Raw genomic sequence first — 23241 nt, forward strand, 5'->3', positions numbered from 1 at the left:
ATCTGGGTGAAAATCTTTGGAAGGAAGCAGGACTAATGAGTGCAAAGGTCCTGCAGAGCCATGGTGCCAGGTAGGTGCCAAGAACACGGAGGTGCTAGCTTGGTGGTGAGGAACAAGTCCGTGGGAGAGTAGTAGACCACGATGTTGGAGAGTTTACCAGAGATCATTCACATAGGGCCTTATGAGTGACTATAGGGACCCTCGTGTCTACTCTGAGTTGGGAGGCCAGCTGCTGGAGGGTTCTGAGAAGAGGGTGGACATGCTCTGATTTATCACTCTGGCAACTCTGATGAGAATATACTGAAAGGGGTTAGGGTCAAAGGAGGGAGACTAGGCTAGAGTCTAATGTGAGAAATGATGATGGTTACGACCTGGGTGGCAGAAATGGTTAAGCACTTCACTACCAGTCAAAAGGTTGGTAGCTCAAACCCACCCAAAGGTGCCTCGGAAGACAGGCCTGGTGATCAGCTTCGGAAAGGTCACAGCTTTGAAAAGCCTATGGAGCAGTTCTACTCTGCACACATGGGGTCACCATGAGTTGAAACAGACTCCATGGCAACTAACAACCACATGACCTGGGTGGCAGTGCTGGGAGAGGTGAGAAATGGTTGGAGTGGAAGGCAAGCTTAGTTTTGGACGTGATGTGAGAGTTCCTTAGACATCCAAGTAGGTGTACTGAATAGGTAAACAGGATATACTTGTCTGAAGCTCAGGGGAGAGCTGTGGATAATACATAAAGGAAAGTCTTTCTCTAAATTGAATTTTCAATGGTGGCTGGATATAAGGGAACAGAAAGGAAGTTTGTATATTTATTTTAAACCTATCCATTGTATTCTCTTAGGTCATAACTGATTGTTGTAAGGCATATGGTTCACCAGTGTGTTCCCACGTAATTCCACTTGAATCTCATTAATTAAGGCTAACATTTTTAAAAACTTTGAATGAGCAGAGGTTGGTCTGAAATTTGTCTCTGGTTGTTGCATACGAACAACAGATTTACAAATCAATAGTACATACCAGATAGCAAAAGGCTGTTAAACCTATTTCAGAAAAACACTCTGCTTTTAGCCTCTTGGAAGTTATTTATAAACCATACCCCATATTCACCTAAAGGGAACTACTTGCATTAAATATTCAGATAAGCATTACATTATCAATAATGAACTCTGGCTACTTTATGTACTTGAATGCAGCTCCCTATATGTATAATAAAAAACAAAAACAAAAAAACTATGCAACTCACACCTTGTCAGTAAACCAGCCCACTTTGTGGTCTTACTTGGTGACATTTTACTGTGTTGTATCTCAGCTTTCCTTAACTGCAAATTATGCAACTTAGGCACAAAGAAGAGAAGGTAAGAAGACACCAAGAAACAAATGCAAATTTCACATTACTTAGAATCAAGCTAAATATATACAACAAAAACTCAACAACATGGGAGGGTGAAGAAAATGAAAACATTTCCAAAGGTATTTATTGAGAAATAGTAAAGATGTACATATTTTTACAAGCTTTTAATATTAATTTACATTTCTTTAAATTATGTACGCCCCAATAAACTATACCTTACTAATATATGACAGAAACCCTTGACTTTCACTGTGAGATTTCCATAATGCTACAAGAGGTGGGAGTCAAAATGCAACTTTGGCTCATGATGCTTAAGTTTGTTTTTAAAAGAAATACTAAATGCCATATTCACTGAGAATGTAGGTTTGTCATAATCAAATGTGCTTTTAGAAAACAACTTCATGCTGGAGCATACTGTTGACACTATTTTGAATCTTAGCTCACCAGAGACTAAGGAAAAAAAAAATTCTTAGTGCAAACTACTTGATTCTATTTTTTTGTTGCCTCTGAATTTGATTTACAAACTTTTGCAGGTGTATCATGACTTCATCTCATATGGTATAATATTGTAGCCATACCACCTATTTTGTTACTGAAATTACATGGTCTTGATATTTTTCTGGTGCAACACAAGGCGGTTACCTTTTCTAGTAATATATCAACTTTGTACAGTAGCCGAAACCCCATTTTAGTTACATACCATTTTTCTAACTGGTTTACAATAAGGCACAATATTCTATATGCAAGTAGAGTATGAGGATTGACAAAGGTGGTGTTTTTGTTGTTGCTGTTATTTTTGTTTTGCAGATCAGAAAGGAAGAGGACTTTCTGTTCCTAAGGTGAGAAGGGAAGAGCTCTAGTTTGTGCATGCTTCAAGTTACAAGACCCAGCTGTGATGTCGGCTTGTTGGCCTGCACCTTTGTCCTGCCAGACACACTGTTCTCCGTCAACCTGGCAGTTAGGTCTTATGCTCGCAGCCTCTTCTGAACACACACGCAGAAGAAAGACGTGTGTGAGAAATAGCACTGGTTGATGCAATCAGTAGCACTTATCTTTGCTTTTTGAAGGGGGTGTTCCTTTTGTACCTGCAGATTTAGCAGCATAAGAAACTCTGCTTGTTTCATATGAAAAAGAACAGAAATTTTACATGTCATGCCACCATTCTATCTTTAAAGAAACTGGCTCTACAGTAAAGATCATTTCGTCTTATTCACAGCAATCAATATTCAAGGTTTTAGTGCACAAAGTAATTAAGTGTTGAATATCAACGCAACTCTTTAATTTTTTAAACTGTTATTTTCAAGCTAAAGGCCAACAGAAATATCATACTTCAAAAAATTATTATTATTAAAAGTATCCCATCTTTAATTTGTCTGCAACAGTACTTAGACCAAAAGCTACAAAACTTAAAGAGTAAGTTTAAGGTTTTATGATTAAATCACAATCTTATGCAAAATTAGGAATCTTAATCTCTTTCTACCCAATGTAAACATGGCCTTAGCATTCAGTGAAGAAATATTGGTTGTATATCCTAGAAAAATAAAATCGTATTTCTATAGCGAATGTTGTGATTAGTGTGCAAAGCACTGGCCTCACTGAAGTCACAGAAGCTGCAGAGGATGAACTACCATGGACCACCCTCCAGTTATAGACACTGCCCAGTAGCTGGACTCCAGGTTCCACATTATGACATTTTAAACATGGAACTGCAGGTGCAGACACCACTAAAACACTCTTAGATCTTGAAGTCTTAAATTTCCACAAGGGAAATCATTTCATAAACAATGACAGGAGAACCTATATCGTGTTCCTAATGTGGGCTACACACCAAGGGGGGAAAAAAAAAAAAACCACATGCAAACCCACGATGACAAATTCTCCTTGCAATGAATGCAGTCAATTGTATAGTAACTGTACAGGCAGAAACTAACATCTGCGAGTCTATAATGGAGAGAAACTGGATTGATGTGTTCAAACAGAGAGCCAGGTAATATTTTACTCTTGTGATTTCAGTAATGCCTGGCTCACTTGCTAATTTATCTTATGATGATATTCTAGGTAACATTTCTGTAGATTTACTTTCCTTAGGAAGCCATCTGGGGCATCAGCCTTCAACTATGGATGACATCTCATTTTCACAATGGTATTAGGAAAAAAAATGTACTTAGCATTATTTTAAGCCATGTTCATTCAACACAAATATCTGAGAATGTCTGGGTGATATATATATATATTTTATGATATGCATGAGAATATTATCCTCTATGCAACTTACACCTATCAAAAAGTCTCAAACTCAAAACAGTGCAAGTCATCATGAATATGGCTCTTAGTTCTCTCCAGTAAAATTGCAGAAAGGGTACTCAAGACTTCAACACACATTTCACTTTCTAAGTAAAGGTCCCACAGTCTTGCCTAAACCTTCTACACAAATAGTTGCCTCATACAAATTATTGGAATTATTAAGAACCCAAATAAAAACACAAGCTTTCCTTTATTATTATTTTTTTTCTTATTGCAACAAATACTCAGTTTCTTGCTGATGCAGTATTAAGCTTTGATTGCTTGAATTTAAAATTTGGTCATGTGAAGAATAATCACAAAGGTTTTTGTTTTTCATTATCTACAGAGATTTTAACCAAAGTTACATTGTAACACACAAACGCTGTCTTGTATTTAAGGCACAGCACATCAATATGAACATTCTGTTTGCCAAACTTAAAAAAAGAAACAATATTATATTCCCACTCTCCCTCCCTCGCCCCTCCCCCACAAATGAAAGAAAAAATTGCATCCACTTTCAAAGTCAGCTGCTAATAAAGTCACAGTAAATTATTTTCATCAATAATTTACACAAATTACAGGTCTAGATAGGACTGTCCTTATACAGTCTGAGTGCATTCCAATTCAGATTTTCTGGGTTAGGTAGGCTAAAGTCAGATTCAAACCTCAGGGCTGAGAAGAGATCCCATGTTGAGGAATGTTGAATACCACCTTGTCAGACGGAGCCTGTGTGTTGGTGCTTTGCCAGGGTGAGAGTTCTTTGATAAAGCTGTTAATTCCAGTTAGGACTCATTTGGTGTGTACCAGCAACCTCCACAGATTTTTTTTTTCCCCCAAATCATTAAAGTGTTGTAAATGTAAGACCATAGAGCTTCCTTTCTGTAGCACTAAAGTTTAATTCCATTCGGCAATCTGAATTCTTCATTCTGGAATTTTCATTCCAAATATGATTTCATCCTTTAAGACAATTTATATGTGTAAAGCCAGAGGCACTGAATCACACATAAAAATTCAGTGTACTTGAAATACAAAAAATGAATCTCCAGCTGGAGAACACAGTTACAAATACTCTAATTCCAGTGCTTGATGTAGAGCCAAGAGATCTGAGTGACTTGATATCCTCCAAAAGGGCATGTTGTGCTGTGCAGTTAAGAGAGGGAGGGAGGGGACAGAGAAGAGGAAGGAATGGAGAGAGATCATAACTATTGTATCCACAAAGCAGCAGTACACACAGGATGTGTAGTCCATCCAAGTTTAAGGTAGGGCATTTAAAGGAGGGTTGATGATATTTGAAGGCTTGGAAGCATCAAAAGAGCATTGTCAAAATCATAAAGAAATAGATCTGAACTGGATTTTAATGATGATTAAAATAAATGATGAAATTTCTTAAGTAACATATTTATTCTAGAAAAGTGGCATTGCCAATATCAATGTCTGGGAAAGCAAATTGGGCATCGAAATCTTACCTGGCTGATGGAAAGAAAGTTTTAATGACTACATCACTCCTAAAGGTCCATCTCTCGTGTAAAAAAAAACAAAAAAAAAAAAACAACCCATAAACCCCCTAAGCCCAAGTCTTTTGTCTACTTGAGAGGAAAAGAAGGTTAGTTCCTTGCTAAGTAAAAAATAATTTGAAACTGGACTGTATAAGGTAGGAAAAATACAGGCTGATCAACTTTATTTGTCTGGGGTAGCTAATACTTTAATCTAGTAGAGTTGATCTGATTTATTTCACTGGCTGGGTTGAGGGAAGGCACTCTAACATGCATTCTCCAGGGGGGAGATATTACCCCAGAGGGGGCACAAATGGATTCTTGGGGAATGAGAAAACCTCACACATTACAATGGCTTGTACCCTTAAAAGATATACAAGTATACCACTATATAGTATTGAGTCAATTCAGACTCATGGCAACCCTATGTGTGTCAGAGTATATGTATTTAAAAAAAAAAAAAGTTGCCGAGTCCATTCTGATTCATGGGAATCCCATGTGTGTCAGAGTAGAACTGTGCTCCATAGAAGTTTCAATGGCTGATTTTTCAGAAGTGTATCACTCAGCCTTTCTTCTGAGGTGCCTATGGGTGGACCTGAACCTCTAGCCTTTTGGTTAGCAGCCAGGCCCATTAACTGTTTGTACCACCAAGGGACTCCATACAACAATATATATGTAGTATTAGAATTTCATGGAGGGGAATGATTAGGACAAAAAGGCTAAAAAGACTCCACTGGGAGGTAATAATCAAAAAAAGAAACCCTGTGCTATAGCAACTGACGAAAGCAGAAAGATTATTTGTAAGTTTGAGCCAATGACATCTTATAAAATATATGTGTGTGTAATATACATTTATACATATAATGGAAATACATATACATACACATATATATATAACGGAAAAGGTATTTTATTAGGCATCATTTTAATCATTACTATTATAAAATTCTGTGCTGTCCAGTATGGTAGTCACTAGATACATATGGCCACTAAGTACTTGAAACGTGGCTAATTCAGTATGAAATACACAGTGAATTTAAAGAGACTGAGAATAGAAGGGAAAAAAGGCATTAAATGGCAATTAATAATTGTTATATTGATTAGCAGTTGAGACAATAATATTTTGGATATATTGGGTTAATTAAAATATATTATTAAAATTAATTCTACTTGTCTCATTTTGCTTTTTTTAATACAGCTTCTAGAAAATTTAAAATTACATATGTAGCTTGCATTATATATTTCTATAGGAGAGCTGTTGTACATTATTATCCTTAAACTTGGAGATTTCTTCTTAAATTTCCAAAATGACGTATGTTTTTAGGTCAAATTAAAGCCGAGTTCCACCTAGAAGTAACTTTTTTTTTTCATTCAGCTCAGATCTATTTATAGTAACAATAGGACTTAGTATTTCCACACATGCAATTACAACTACATCCAAAGAAAAGCATGCATCTTGGGTACTAGAGAAACCAACCACCTATGTTTCAAAACAGAATTATAAGCCTTCACCATCACCAAAACTGTACCTACATAAACACAACCATTTGGAAACAGCATTCTAACCAAAGTTCTCACTCACGTGGAGTCATGCCTTTTTCTCCTGAAGTTTTAGGTGTAAAGCAGAAGGTATAACAATTAGCATATACCAAGTCTACCTTTCACAACATGGATAATTGGGGTAGACTTTGTAAGTTTTAATTTTCAAAGGCATATACTGCCTCTGGTTTGGAAAAGTGGATTTTATTATCCTAGACCTAGATAATATGTGAATTTTGCATAGGCTAAAAGACATGTAAACTGTTCTCTGCAGTGGCTGCATAATTTACTGCTATTCGTTGTGCATAATTATGGTGTCAATGTGAAAAATCAAAACAATATGGATGCAAGACATTGACAAACTCCAGAAGAGATTTCAATGGTGTGTGACGGGAAGCATTTCAAGTAGGAGTCAGCAATGAAAGTTGTATTCCTTGAAGCTGCAGACCTGACCTCACACAGAATGTCCTTGGGTCCAGTGTGCTGTCTTGGGTCATTGACATTGTTAATTAAGACCTAGGTAGCTCTGTGGGAGGCAGAGGCTGCACCACCTCTCTTGATATTATGAAAAAGCATGGGGAATTTCAAGTATGGCTGCCAACACTGTCACCAAGCCTTCTAAAAGGGGAAGTGGTTTCTCTTTCTCCATTTTGCTTGATTTGAATTGACTAGAAGCGTAAATCACTTCCTTTCTCTTTCTATTATGGCCATAAACTTCTCCAGAAAATGGATAATTTTTTGAAAAATAGAAATCAGGTAAACACTCCTGAACATGCAAGTATTCCGTGAAGGCTTTATTAGATAATGCTTTGAAATCTCCTCAGGAGAACATGGAGAAATGTCTTTCTCTATAAAATACTACGGGCTGATATGTCATTGTTTAAAAAATTAATGATTATTTTGTTTTGCTCTATAAATTCTTTTTCTTTTATCTTGGCTACACAATGTTTTGCTATTAGTCAGTGAAAGAAGCTACAGAGCTCAGTGTTGTGCTGACTGATACTTTGGTGTCTGTGGTCAAGCCTGACATCATTCTTCCTTTGATCTTGAGCCAACCATTTAATGGTTTTTAATTGCCTTGGTTTCTTATTCAGAAATATGGGCCAGATGAAAAGCCTTATTTAAATACCTAGGGCCTATGAGATCTTTCCAATGTGTTCAAGGCCATCTGCTTGGCTTCAATTAAGTACTGATGGCTCACCAAAACAGAAGACACTCTTCTAGAAGGTGTGAGGCACACTGCCTCTAAGTCTCTAGGGAAAATTGGCACAAAATGATCTTGAATAATACATCCTATTTCAATAACGTTTTCTTAAATTCTCTCACAACAGTTTTTACTTCAGCTATTAAATCTACACTCATTCTACCCTTACTAATACTTACTTTCATGCAGTCCCAAAATGTATGGTATAAAGAGGATGAATGAAGAAAAGGGTAAGAACTGGGCCTTTCACATCATCTATGGATCACATGTATCTGCATGTATATACACACACACACACACACACATATTTACACACACAAAAAATGTAATTAAATTTTCCTGCATTTCTTATCAAATTTCAGGCAAAAAAATGCGTGACTCCAAATGGTTTATTTGAATGTAAGTATTGACCTTCTCATGCTCTCACTGCTTTGCATCTATAAATTGAAATCATTTATCAAGCTGCCACTGGGCCAAACTACAGGAATGCAAACAAAACGGCTTGCATTAGAAGGATCACACCAACATTATTTGAGACAGGTTACCTTTTTTGCTGCCTGTTCTTCTTCTACACCATCCCCAATTACAACATATACTACTTTTCTGCCAAACCTTTGCATTATTCGTTCAAAGCAACTTTCTTTTCCTGGAAGATAAATGAGATACAGTTCAGAGTGAAGTTACCTGGTTAGCGGCATGCTCCTCATCTCGGCCATCTCCAATCACAACATAAGTTATGTTAGTGCCAAATCTGGACACTATACGCTCAAAACAGCTTTCCTTGCCTGAAAAACAATGCACTGCTTATTCCTCCAGCCATTGCATTCAGTAACCTAAAGATTTATAAAGTGTTAATTCCTCTTGAACATCACTTGAACTAGCTTGCAACTTCTGGGTTTATGAAATCAACAAACATGTTTGAATAACATTAAGTTTTCACTTTGGGCAGATTATCAAACAAATGTGTTTTACACTCTGAAAAAGTCAGTAGGGTTAAGCATTTGACCCAGAGAAGCATGTATGCTTACTCCACCAAAAGAATATCTGAACAATTTTAAAAGCAATCACAAGTGTTAATAGCATTTGTTTATTTAATGCTATATATCAGTTTTATCTAATTTATTTTAAGTAGTGTAGACAAACCAGCTGAACATATGACTGAAAAACTGAAGATTCACCTATAAGGAAAAAGGAAATACTAGGAGGTGGAATTACTTGGATAAACAACTCCTTTCTTCAAGTGGGTAGGAGCTAGTCTGCTCAGATTAATTGTACTAAGAGTGCTGTCTGATAGGGCCACAGCATTGATAACACTATTATCCTCTGATTGCACTATATGAAAGTTGTTGTTCTTAGGTGCCGTCGAATCAGTTCGACTCATAACGACCCTATAGGATAGAGCAGAACTGCTCCATAGGGTTTCCAAGGAGTCCCTGGTGGATCTGAATTGCTGACTTTTTGGTTAGCAGCTGAGCTCTTAACCACTGAGCCACCAGGGCTCCTGCACTACTGGAGTATCACTGTGGAATTTCTACATGTTCTTTGTCTTTAAACACTGGTACTTTCTGAATTTCATTCCCAGAATGTTCATGCAGTCATGGCTACTTTTGCATTTTTTCTTTAATCTGATAGTTCACAACTTCAAAAAATCCTAGCTTGAAAGTAAAAAAAAATAAAAATGTGTTTTCAGATTATAAGTAAGGAACAATTTGGCCAATAAAAAAGAATATTGTCCTTATTAAAAGAAATGCTTATGCTGGTATAAAATTATTTGATTTGCCAAAATGCAAAATCAAATTTTCCTGTATATAAATTCTGCTAGCATAAATACATATGTTCATGTAAAAAGTGCATGGGATTGGCACTGAGGCTCTGAGTTGTAGTGTTTGTGACAACGTGGAATTTATTTTATGAATGCTTGGCTCTCTTTAATTGTACTCCTAAAACAGCTGCAAGTGGGGGCTCCTTTTGCCAGTGCCAATACTAGACCTTTGAAAGGCCCAGGGCAGGTTATTTTTGGTGGGGATTTTAGGATTTTAAACTGCTCTTGTCAGGGTGCCAGAGCCAAAGTTTGCTGACCTTCAGGGCACATTACACAGCTCATCCATTTCCCCAGGCACGTCCTTGACAAATAGTGGAAAAGGAGAGATGTTTTCCTTTCACTCTTTCAAGATGGCCATAGTTGATGAAGTTTTGGTTTTGAAAGTTTATTAGAAGTCTTAGTCTGTGAAATGTACCTAAAGTCAAAGATGGCTACATAGACAGACATTATCCAAAAAACAAGGTTGTCGTTCTTTGACTGACATTGTACATTTTTAGAAATGTGGATTTCCAGCCACCCATGTGATATGAAAATTCCATTTATGTTTTCTGATTTATAAAATCTTTTTTTTCTGGAGTAAAGGACACTAGCTCAAGCATGTGAAACTCCCCTGTAATGCCAAAATAGTATTTTTATCTTAGATCTAGATTACTGCATATGTAAGGATGCAATATTAGATACACAAAAATACTAAATACTATGACTAGAGACACTGTATCTTATTTAGATACCATGTGCCTTACTACTCTATGAAATAAAAAGAATGAGTCAGAACTATCCAAATGTGGAGTTCAGAATTTCATTGGCCAAAAGTTGTCATAAAATTTACACATGCACAGTGAGTTGGAAGGATCTTTGTTATTTGCGACCTCTCCAAATTTGCCCGATGCTCAAAGAGCAAATTTGATGAAAAAGAGGATCATACAGAGACATACACTCAAAAAAATCCCAAAACACAATTTAATTTTCTTACCTATTTTAGTTGCACTGTAAATATTCTCAATGGGGAAAGCACCTCCTAAACTATACAGCAGAACCTTCGCAAGTGCTGGGATCAGTTGGGTGGTTGTTACCAAGACATTTACGCAGTTACTCCTAAGATAGGGAGGAAATACATACATATATTTGTTTTCTAATAATAAATAAGCTCTAGCAGAATAAATTTAAAATTGTCACTGTGATCTCTCGATTCATAATAAGGGCCCATGGTAATCTAACCCTTCAGTGTGTTGCTGTGTGCTGTGGAGTCAATTCTGACTCATAACAACCCTGTAGGATAGAGTAGAACTGTCTCATAGGGTTTCTGAGCTGTAATCTTTACGTACGGGAGCAGATAGCAAGGTCTTTTCTCACACGGAGCCACTGGTGGGTTCAAACCGCTGACCTTTCAGTATTCAACAGTTATTTATGGAGTGCTTACTACCTGGATCTGGGAGAAAGATATGGTAGTCTGCTTTCGTAAAGATTACAGCCTTGGAAGGCCTATGGGGCAGCTCTACCCTGCCCTATAGGGTCCCTATGAGTTGGAATAGGCTCCACAGCAACGAGTTTGGTTTTTGGTACTACCTGGAAAGCACCGTGGCTGTGAATACATCCAAAAAAAGGGGGAAGTAGAAGAAAATGGGCAAAAAGAAGTCATGGCTGAATGACATTTCTTTTTTCCTCTCTAAATTGTAAGGTAGATAGGGAGAGAAGCAAGTATATATACAATTGCAATATGAAATACGTTCTATAATAAAGATATCTTCAGGTCCCTATGGAACGTCAGAGAAGGGTGCCTACCAAAGCCAGTAGCAGTCATGGGAAGGCTTACTTAGGGGAAGGGAATAAGCCTTAGGCTTAGCTCTAAGTTTACAAGTATTTTTTTCTGGTGATAGGACTCCATATTCCAGGGTTTACAGGGCCTGAGAAGTAGAAACTATGGGCAGAAAGAATGTGATGGGAGGGCAGAAGGAGTTTTTTGGTTTTGTGCAAAAGCTCGGAGTCCTAATCAAGGGGCTGACAGGTGATAGTTTGTGAGGAGGTAGAAATGGAGAGAATTTTTATTTATTACTGAACCAGATGAATCCCTGAATCTTCTCCACAACAACAACAAAACGGCAAATGCACCTAATGAGCCCAGTTTCAATCATGTGAAAGGCCCCACTCTTTGAGAGTGAGAATCTCCTATTCTGTAATTGAGAGCTGTTTATTTCATGTTAGCATACTGGGGGTGGGGTGAGGGAATAAAGTTAACACCAAGAGATTGGGGGTTGTGAGAGGGAGATCCATAAAGAATGGACCTTTCTGGATTATTGGAAAATTGAGCCATCCTGCATCGAAGGGTTCAAGGTGCACACATGAAAACTGGGACTCAGACTCACAGAGCCCTGGAGCCTTTCTCTATGTCGTATTTTGTATGTTTACTACATATTTGTGAGGACCTGTGAAATATTCTTTACAACTCTGTCTACAATTCTCTAGAATCCTACTGAAAGCAGAAACTTCATCTCAATGGCAACTTAGAGCAGCAACGTGAACGCTAACTTTTCACGGCATGCATATACACGGCAAGTATACTTAACATTATGTTTTATTTTCTTTAAACTTATCATTTGTAAGGAAAAACTATAATTTATTCAAAACCAATTATAAACTAGCCTCTGAAAACAATCATTTCTAAATTAGCTCTTGTAGATGTCTGGCTTTGAATAGGAGCTTTGACTCCTAGAAGCAAGTGATGAGGTCATCAGTTACATGGGATAAAGAAACATAGACTTTTAGAGGTAGAAATAAAATAAATATCACCAATACAATCCTTAATCTGAGTGAGGAAGAAATGAAGACCTAGAAAGTGACTTGTCTATCAGCACAAAGAAAAACTCCCCAAAAAATGGCAGAGAGATTATTAAGAATAATACACAAACACGTCACTATATTGTGGCACTAAAGGTTCTACATACTATTTTGTCAAAATACAATGCTGTCTGAAATCACAGAGAGAGAAATGCTACAGAACGAAAATTTGGTGGAACAAAAGCATAGGCTTTTTAAGTCTTGAGATCTGGCTCTGAAATCCAGTTTCATCATTTACACTATGAGCTCTTCAGTTACATCACTTCATTTTTTCATTATAAATGAAGCAATATTTATAATAGAAAGTCTATAAAATACAGACAAATATAAAGAAGAAAAAGAAAATAATCCATTATCTAATCATACAGAAATAACTTCTCTCTCCATTTTGCATATTTACTTTCAGTGTTTCTGTCAGTGTATATATTTTTTTTCCCACTGGGACCATGCCACATACACAATTTTATATTCCACTTGTTTCATCTACTTATATCATGAGACTATTAATTTATATCACATAGCCTATTATTTCCCCTTCTCCAATAAAACAAAATGTGTGCAAACTACTCCACCATGTGGATGTACCTTAATTTCTTTTAAGTTTAGATACTTACATTGTTTTCAGTTTCTCAATATTATAAATAATGCCACTTTACATATAAATTTTTTTCTAGATCTTTGATTTGCATTCTTCGACTATATTCATATAAGAGGAATCAGGGTCAAGAGACAAACTTTTCTAAAGGCTCTGATAAATAATTCAGCAATGTTTTGCATAAGCATCTAGTTATTCTGACTTTTCAGGGATTTTGTGAAACTACCCAAAACCAAACCCATTGCTGTCGAGTTGATTCTGACTCATAGTGACCCTACAGGACAGAGCAGAACTGCCCCATAGGGTTTCTAAGGCTGTAATCTTTACGGAAGCAGACTGCCAACATCTTTCTCCCGCAGAGCAGCTGGTGGGTTTGAACTGCTGACCTTTTGGTTAGCAGCCAAGCACTTAACCACTGCGCCACCAGGGCTCCCTCTGTAAAACTACCAATAAGGTAAAATACGTGAATAACTTAGCAGGTTGCATGACACTTAAGTTTCAATATGCATTGACTTCTTTATTTTTTTTCCCTTCCTTGCTATACCTTTACTTCTTAAAATCACATACCTTTGTAGTTGATATGTTAAGGTTATCTGTCCAAACCTCCAATGCAATAACCTTCAGTTTTTAACAATCTGGGAAACATCTTTCAGAGATAATGAAAGCTGTGGATCTCCTACTCAGAGAAACGCACATTCCTCCACATTCTGCCCACAATTTCAGGGGCTCAGGAGTCCTCGTGTCCCAGTTCCCCGATCTTTGGTCCCCATGTTATCAGTTACAGAGATTACAAGAGAGCACGTCCTATTTTCAAATAGCTTTAATTGTTAGACAACTCTTCTTTACATGGAGTCAAAAAAATCTCTCTTCCTAGACTTCCGACTCATTGGTCCAAATTCTCTCCGTTGCAGCTACAATGAGAAATCTAATTTACTTTCAGCCTAACTGTTCAAACAGTTGAAATTGGTCCTCCTGCCCCACACCTGGTTCTTCTTTAGAATAAATTCACTGGTTCCTCCCTCCAACCTTTTCTTTAACCTGGTTTCCACATTCTAAAAACCCTCCGGTCACTCCGCTGGACGCTGGATCCTCCAACTTTGTCATTGTCCCTGTTGGAATGTCGTGCCCCGAACTGAGCAAAGTATTTTGCTGTGGCCTCTTGAATCAAACACAGGGAAGCTATTGCCCCCTCCCCTCTCCATTAGACACCTTGCTATCAGTGCGTCTCCCGAGTGTGCCACATGGTTAGAAAACCACATTCAAGATTTAATACGTACCATTTACTTTCATGTTCTTAATACTGGACTCTCCTTTTACCCTACCAAGATCTGTCTCTATCCTGACTGAGTCAGTCCTAATATTATCTCTTAATTTGAATTTTGTGTTATCCACAATTTTGCTAACTATGCTTTTATTTATTCATCTAATTCATAAATAAAACTATGGATTAGGCAGTACAAAGATTCATCTCCACCCATACTAGCTATCACTTTTCAGACTTACATTACTTTATTAATTAGCCTTTATGGCACATGGTTGTTATCTAGTTATAAATCTATTTAATTCTTTTATCTATACTGTAAGTCAGAATTTCACTGTTCAGTTCAAACAACAAAAAGGTTAGACAAAAAGGTTAGAATTTTTTCATGGGCCATCTCTTGCCTTTTTGTTGCATTTAAATTATGAAGATTTTCTATTAAAACCTAAAAGGCCTAAAACATGCATTTATTGTATAGATAGTATTGTTTTGTTTTTGTCATCATTCCTTGTACTTTGCCACCAATGAAATGCTCTCTTTCCTGTTGCATTAGAAGCAACTTGATCTTCCTGTGGGGATTACCAGTGGTTAGAAGGAGATAAAGGTGGAGAGATGGAATCCCCTGGTTACGCTGAGAAGCAGCAACCAGCCACCTAACACACACACCATACACATAAACACAGTGAGATTGAAACGCATCACTGGGGTCAGTGAATTGTTACATTTCTTCAAACTCTAAAACAGTCTAGGAAACATTTTTATATATGTTGTGCTATTAGAACTACATCTTCAACACAATAAATATGGAAACTGCGATGATATCACTTACCTCGTACTAATAATTGATAATGACTTAAGTGCATTTGTTAGCCAGGAGTCTGTCAGCCCTTCAATCTCCGCCCTTAACTGCAGCCATGCATCTCTCTTGGCAGGGCCAAGGAGTCCTGCAACACCAAAAGCAAAGCTGAGTTAAGAGACAGTTTTTTCTGGACTACCTAGTTTGCCCTCCCTAGTCTAGTATAGGAGCCCTGGTGGTGCAGTGGTTAAAGCACTTGTTTGATAACCAAAAGGTCAGTGGTTCGAACCTACCAGCAGTTCCACAGGAGAAAGGTGTGTCAGTCTGCTCCCATAAAGATGACAGCCTTGAAAACCCTATGGGGCAACTTGATTTTGTCCTACAGAGTCGCTATGAGTCAGAATTGTCTTGATGGCAGTGAGTTTGGTTTTGATTTGGTATATCTGGTATAAATAATTTTTATTCCAATCTATATCAGAAACGGAGAGAGATACTGATTTATACCAGTATTGATTCTTCATTTCAGAATTGATTATCCATTCATTCATTCAACAGGCATTTATTGAACAACTTCTGGGCATCAGGTTCTGGGCTAAAAACTGGGGATATAACAGTGAAAAAGAGGGCCACGGTCTGCCCCACTGAAATCAGTGTCTGGTGCAGCAGATACCAATCACCTGGAGAGCTCTGAAAATTCTGGGTCCCACTCCAAGAAACTGTGATACAACAGGTCTAGAGGAGAAATGGGGTCTACCAGATCTAGGAAGTCAAATCTCAAATAATTTGGCTGCCTGAAAATGTTTAATTTCTTATTAATCACAATCATTTCCACTTTGAAATAGTAATAATGATACTACTGAACATAGCTCGTAGAATGTTTCTAATACTAGTGCAAAAATTATCACAAATACTTTACTTTGTAAAAGGAAGGTAAGCATCGTGTTTATAATCCTGAAGTGCATGACATAGTTACAATGTTGTTATGATAAGAGGTAGGTACGCTAAGTTTTTATTTAAAATGATCCAGATCTTGCTTTTATGACAAAATAAAAAAACAAAAACCAAACTCGTTGCCACCTAGTTGATTCTGACTCATGGCAATCCCACGTGTTACAAAGTAGAACTGCCCCATAGGGTTTTCTTGGCTGTGTGTAATCTTTATGGAAGCAGATAGCCAGGCCTTTTTCCTGCGGTGCTGCTGGATGGTTTTGAACTGCTAATCTTTAGGTTAGTAGTCGAGACAAACAAAATAATGTAAATCCATTAAAGATGAAGGTTTTTTAATTTAAACTATTTCAGGATACTGGAAGCACATAGGGAGCCCTTGTGGCACAGTGGTTAAGAGCTACAGCTAATGACCGAAAGGCCAGCAGCTTGAATCCACCAGCTGCTCCTTCGAAACCCTGTGGGGCATTTCTACTCTGTCCTGTAGGGTCACTATGAGTTGGAATCGACTCGATGGCAATGGGTTTGATTTTTTTGGTTTGGGGCATATATAGAAATGGAAAATTTTTTACCAAAATTCATAGTTTCTAGCAAGTCTCACGTGTCCTCATTATCAATAAAGAGATGTTCACATATCATACAAAATGGACTCTCATGTGGTTGCTTAAACTTTTTAAGATATATGATTATTTCATAGTAATCTTATTAATTTTAAAATAATTCAAATAATATTCTTAAGAATGAAGTTATTATATATCTGAATGATAAAAATTAATTCATATTTCCCAAAGGGAGACTTATTTTAATGTTAAACATGCTGCCCATTATTGATTTTAAATAAAATATCTATTCATTTGACTTTACCAAAATGTCTTGAATAGACTATTGGAATGAATTAGGAAACCAGAGCTGTGCCCCTAGGACCTTGCCAAAGCAGTAGCTTTTAGAGGCCCATTTCTCATTTGTACATGAATGTCTTCCATCCTATAATATCTAAGCCACTTTTGGTTATAATATTAATATTGTCTATGATTTTATGCTTTTTATGTTCTCTTCTATTATGTGTCTCAACGCTAGGTACTGGCAAACAGAGACACAGCCCTACTCTCAAGAAGTGTGTGTGTGTAAAATATATATATATGTAAATATATATGTGATATATTATATATATATATATATATTTATTATACTACACTACATTCTGGGAGTCCCTGGATGCTGCAAATGGTTAACACACTCAGCTGCTAACAGAAAGGTTGGAGGCTCGAGTCCAGCCAGAAGTGCCTCAGAAGAAAGGCCTGGTGATCTGCTTTCAAAAAATCAGCTCTTAGTTTTTTATACTGTATTCTATAACATATATGTGAATATACCTATGTATAGATGCACCAAAAAAACCCTGCTGCCATCGAGTAAATTCTGACTCATAGTGACCCTATAGGACAGAGTAGAACTGCCTCACAGGGTTTTCAAGGAGTGGCTGGTGGATTCGAACTGCCAATCTTCTGGTTAGCAGCCAAGCTCTTAATCACTCACAGGTGTATTTAACTCTGTCATTCAGTTCTGATTCTCGTTTACGCTCCACAATCATTCTTCATTTTTTAAAAAGAGAAACAAACTTAAAAACCTAGAAAAAAATCTTAGGTGACTTAATCACTAATCTTAGGAACCCTGTGACCTAAAACTGATCCTAGTAACAGAGATCATTAAGGCTTCTTGTGCCAAGAAGTACATACAGGACCTGTTTTGATGTCACCTGTAATATATATGGATAAGAACAAAATGGTTTAGATACAACCTAGAGAGTACTTGAACTTTTAAAACCATGATAACTACGGTTAACACTAACATGGGAAACATATACTGTTGGATAATATGCAATTTTTAAAAGGATAAAACAGGCTTGCTGAAAGTCTTTAAAATGACACTAATCACTCTTCATTTTTGATAGGATTCCAAAAAGGCAATGACTGCTAACAACTCTCCTTCAATGATTGGGCCTCTCCTCTTGGACCGGTCTTCTTCCCGCTGATTCAATCAATTCCTCTGTGTGATAATATTCCAAATGCCAGTTGAAGAAGGGCAAACCAATTCCCTACTATAAATCTTGACAGTACATTTGGGCACACAAAATTTCACAAAAAAATTCCCAATTTCTTTGACAGAGCTGAATGTTTTATTTTGTAGTTAATTTCTTTTCTCATCAATTCTAAGAAACTTGAAATTCCAGACCAGTGTCGTTCAGCATGTGCTCAAGGATTTACCTTACAGTAGGATAGTCTTTAACACAGAACTATAGTTTGAATTTTACCTATGCCTAAAGCGTCTTTATGAGATTTAAAAAGCCACACATACCTCCAACATTGTTCTTGTAGGTGTTATATAATTCTTTTACTCTTCTGTAACGAAAAGCCAACTTCCTCATCCAGTCAACCCCTCCTCTTACACCTGTTGGCAAACAAAGGTTTGCACTACTTGCAGCTGCATGGAAGCCATCAGTTGCAAAACTGTAGGTACTGCAACACCCAAAATACATTAAAAAGAAATAAAAGAAGTAATTACATGTGCAAAACTCCATTACTGAATTTCTGTAGGAAACAGCATACTGAAAAGGCATGGCTTACCTTAAGTCCTGCCCATTATCATCGGAGGAAACATCATCTATATGAACTTGATCACACTCCTGTTAAAAATATTGGAAAAGTTACTTGTGTTTTCAATGATGTTTGTCACCACAATTAAAGGTTTTTTCATCTTCTGTTGACCACGCAACGGCCAGAAGATGGCAGCATTTGCCCATCCACCCTATCATCTCACTTCTGTTTTCTGCTTGTTGGAAAATGGTACCATTTCTACTCTGTAAGATCTAAATCCAGAACAGTGCCATTAAAAGGGGCCCTGAAAGCATCTGGCATGGAGGTTTGTTGAGAGTAATTTAAAATATAGATTTAATCTTGAAATTATTGGTGATAAAATCTCTTTTGAATCTTTGTGATCACTTTCTACACTTTCAGGCATTGTTCTTTGCATACTTAAGTATGAAAGCAAAACTAATCTGATGACAGAAAAAATGATTCTGGTCTGAAGACCTCAAGTCGTTACTCTTATTTTTCGTTGAACAGCAAAAGGAGGGGCTTGACACATGGTGTACTGTGAGGTTTCCATGACTTCCTGCTTTTAGCTGGGCCAGAATACCATGAAAGAACCATGCTGGTGTTATTCTAAAAGTCCTAGTCATCTACCATACAGTAAAAAGATAATAACCAGAGAGGCTGACTTACTCTCCTTTTCAGGTTTATTGTTTTGTTTTGTTTTTAAACTGAAGAGAATACTTACAGGTAAAAGGGAAATAATGAAGATTTACCCTCTTAAAAGAAAACTAACTTTAGGTAAGTATACACACAAGTGACCTGATTTTAAGTTATAGTAAGCTCAAGTTAAACGGTTACTTTTCTGTACAGAGTCAATTATTTTTTGCTGTTCTAATAGTCTTACAGAGCCCTGGTGGTGCAGTGGTTAAGAGCCTGGCTGCTAACCGAAAGGCTGGCAGTTCAAATCCACCAGCCACTCTCTGGAAACCCTATGGGGCCGTTCTACTCTGTCCTATAGAATCACTACCAGTCATAATCTACTTGACGGCAATGGGTTTAATAGTCTTATAACCTTCAAATAATCTGCAAAGTTCCAGAAAAATATTACAGCTATTGGCAAACAAAGGATCTGGAGGGAATCTGGATAGGGCATTTAAAATATGTAGCTCTTACCCTAACCTCAGATTAAGTATTGTTTAGCTTTTTGGGTCTCTTTCCCACCCCTCCCCCTGCCCCCAATTATTTCAATCATACTCACATATTCTGACATACACAGGTGCTTACCACTCAAACTCAATTAAAAAAATCATTAAATTTAAAAATATAATGCCATACTAAAAAAGACTTTTCAATTAATATTTATATTCATGATAGGACTTGGAAATATCTGATCATCAAATATGTAATATCTGGTCTCCAGCTTTCCACACATAGTCAGTAGATACTGCTACAGTTTAAGGATGAACTAGTTGACTCATGGTTCCTTTAAAATATTAAACTCAGTGACTACCCCAATAAATACAATTTTGGTAAATAATCTGAAAATCCAGGTACATTAAAATTTCATATGATTTACACAAATCATGAGTTTAGGAATTTTTAAATAAATCTCTACCTACAATTCTAGATAAGGAGGCAAAAAATTTAATCTGTCTGGAAGCTCCCTGAGAGTGATGTTTTGATCACCAAGATATACTCTCACTTAAGGTACAGTTGGAGCCCTAGTAGTACAGTGGTTAAGAGCTTGGCTGTTAACCAAAAGGTCAGTGGTTTGAATCTAACAGCCACTCCTTGGAAACCCTATGGAGCAGTTTTACTTTGTCCTATAGGGTTGCTAAGAGTCGAAACTGACTCAACAGCAATGGGTTTGGTTTTTGGTTTTTGAAGGTACAATCAGAGCCCTGGTGGTACAGTGCTTAAAGCTCTTGGCTGCTAACTGAAAGGCTGGCAGTTCGGACCCACCAGCCGCTCTTAGGGAGAAAGATGTGGCAGTCTGCTTCCGTAAAGATTTACAGCCTTGGAAACCCTAGCGGGCAATTCTACTCTGTCCTATAGGATCACTATGAGTCAGTATTGATTCAGTGGCAGTGAGTTTGGTTTTTGGTGGGTTAAGGTACAATCTGGCATAGAATAACTTTTCAACAATTATTTATTGAAGAATGGCATAAGCCTAAGCAAGTGATAATTCTTGACAGAATTACCAAATCATTTAATTATGGTGCTATAAAATAATGATATCCTAGACAGTGAAGACTTACAAGAAGATATTTATATCACGAGTGGGGAGAAAGAATCTTTTCTAATTACCCTGGTAATTAAAAGTGATTTGTATATTTAATACCTTCTCATCCTAATTTGCAGAGAAATTCTTCTGACATTTCTAGTCTTAACTCGTATGATTAATTTGTACATAGTTCACCCCAAAATGTATTTTTTCTTTTTATCCCTAAAGACAACAGTATATCAAACTTATTGAACCATGAACTCCATATTTGAAGTTATGTTTGAGGTTTTTCAAAATCTAACTTCTCTTTAAATTTATGTCTAGCTAACTCTGACTGTTTTCTCTGGATTGCTGCCTGGGGATTACAGTCCAGTGAAAGAAACCTGAACTTCAATCATTTACATTTTTAGAAAAATCTAAATAATTTTTCTTCAATTAGTTTTCGCTCTAAGGAATTTTGCAAGAATCATTTTGACCCAGATCTGAAGTACTAAAAACACTGCAATGTTTTGGCTTTTATTAAACAATTTTCAGTACAAGCATTCAAACATTTGAGATAATTCTGTTACTAATCTTAAATTCTTTAATTTTGTGTTACTGGCATATAAGGTGACCACAAAGTTGTCACTGATATTTATCAGCTATAATTCACAGCAGTCTTTGCTCACTTTTGTGATTCCACACTCCCTTGTGCCTTCTTTTCTGGAAGTTATTCTAACTGAACTAACATTTTATTTAAACAGAGAGTGTCCTCATCTTAGAGAAAGTGGTGCGCACATTTGGCTTCTCTGCAGTTGGGCAGGATGTAGTGAAGTGTCTATTAGGAGGATTTAAATTTATATCTTTTAAGGAATTATGTGAGAAGCAGCTGCTACTACATATGTTGCAGTATCTATTGAAGGATTTAAGTCTCAAATTAGATTTTTAGGCTAAAAAAGGGACCCTGGAGATTAAATCTACAAGGAAAAAAATATAATAAATAAAAAATATCATCTCAAATTCTCCTTTTTGTCAGTAGACGCACAAATAACTTTACTTCCAGTTATGGGGCCCATGGCAATCTTTGCCTGCAAGGGATTTATTGAAAGAGAAATTGTGTGAAATCTAAGTAACTTTTAAATTCAGATGTGAAAGGATGGCAGGTATCTTTGTAACTGTACTGGAAGATCTTGATAGCTATTGTTTACACTTTATTACTTTTAGTGCTTATTTATCTCCCTTAAGTTAATAATAAACTTTTGAGTGTCCCTGGGCACTTCATGAGAGTGTATGTGTGTGTATGTGTGTAATGAGAGTTCATTTAACTTATATGCAGAGTCAATTACTTCATGGATCAAGTACAGTACTGTTGGATAGCTAAGTTTCAAGTTGGAATCAAATGGAATTTTTATCACATTCTAAAACACAGCAACAAAAAAGAAATGATCAGAGTATAGAAAAACAATAGCAATATTTTCTCAGTCTCACTTTCTACCAGAGATCCTGCCCGGTGTTTTTTTAAAGATACATTTAATATAATATCTAATCCAAAATAAAAATTGTAAAAGCACCATAGCTGACCATAACATGATATGCCAATATTCATTTCAAATGTATGAAGGTATTCATACATTGATCATATGCTACTTTCAACTTCTCACTTTAGTGTTCTTTTAAAAGTTGAGTGGTAAATTTATTCTATCTGGCTTCAAACATGCCACTAAAAAAACTAAAGGGTCATTTTTTCCATTTACTTCTATTAAAAAATAACCAAATGAAATAAAATTTATAAAACTTGAAAAAAGAAAACATATCACGATTCTTTTTTTTCATTATTATTCTTTTCTTTTTACAGCTTTGAAAGGGCAAATAATCTTATTATCCTCTTTAGAATGACAATCATTCACTTAACTTACAGAAAAATCAACTTAAAAAGCTATCACTGTATATATAAAAAAAAATTCAAGTTCCAAGTAAGGTTAAAATGTGTTTCCTATTATCATGTATATATAAAATCATTCTTTATACCAGACAGACATGTGAAGTAGGATTACTTTAAATCAGGTTTTAGAGAGGTGATTATTATTTCATATTATCTAAAACTGGAAAACTTGCCTAAGAACACTGATGTTTCCTATTGTCCATTAAAGAAAAAAGACCCCTTTGAAATAGACGGTAATTTTATTATCCAGTAAAAATGATGACTCACTGCAGAGAAAATAACAAAAGGTGTGATTACACAGTAGTTTCAGCACATACATTCATGGGATATACTGAAACACCCATTGCAGTCTCGTATTTCAAATCAAAGTAAAACTGGGTTTAAGAC

At 36.5% G+C, this 23241-nt stretch overlaps 1 protein-coding gene across 1 annotated transcript in view; it reads right to left on the reverse strand.

Moving 5' to 3' along the window:
* Window positions 1-4264: 4264 nt before the first annotated feature.
* Window positions 4265-23241, reverse strand: part of EYA4 (EYA transcriptional coactivator and phosphatase 4) — an 86741-nt gene continuing 67764 nt past the window's right edge. The window contains exons 12-17 of the mRNA XM_023730078.1: window positions 18743-18801; window positions 18474-18634; window positions 15210-15324; window positions 10666-10787; window positions 8555-8655; window positions 4265-4774 (exon numbers count right to left, since the gene is read on the reverse strand). Of these exons, the coding sequence (XP_023585846.1) occupies window positions 4694-4774; window positions 8555-8655; window positions 10666-10787; window positions 15210-15324; window positions 18474-18634; window positions 18743-18801 (639 nt within the window). The 3' untranslated portion in view covers window positions 4265-4693. The remainder of the gene's footprint in view (window positions 4775-8554; window positions 8656-10665; window positions 10788-15209; window positions 15325-18473; window positions 18635-18742; window positions 18802-23241) is intronic.

The sequence above is a fragment of the Trichechus manatus genome, unplaced genomic scaffold, assembly GCF_000243295.1.
Source record: "Trichechus manatus latirostris isolate Lorelei unplaced genomic scaffold, TriManLat1.0 scaffold00002, whole genome shotgun sequence".
In the NCBI taxonomy this organism is placed as follows: domain Eukaryota; kingdom Metazoa; phylum Chordata; class Mammalia; order Sirenia; family Trichechidae; genus Trichechus; species Trichechus manatus.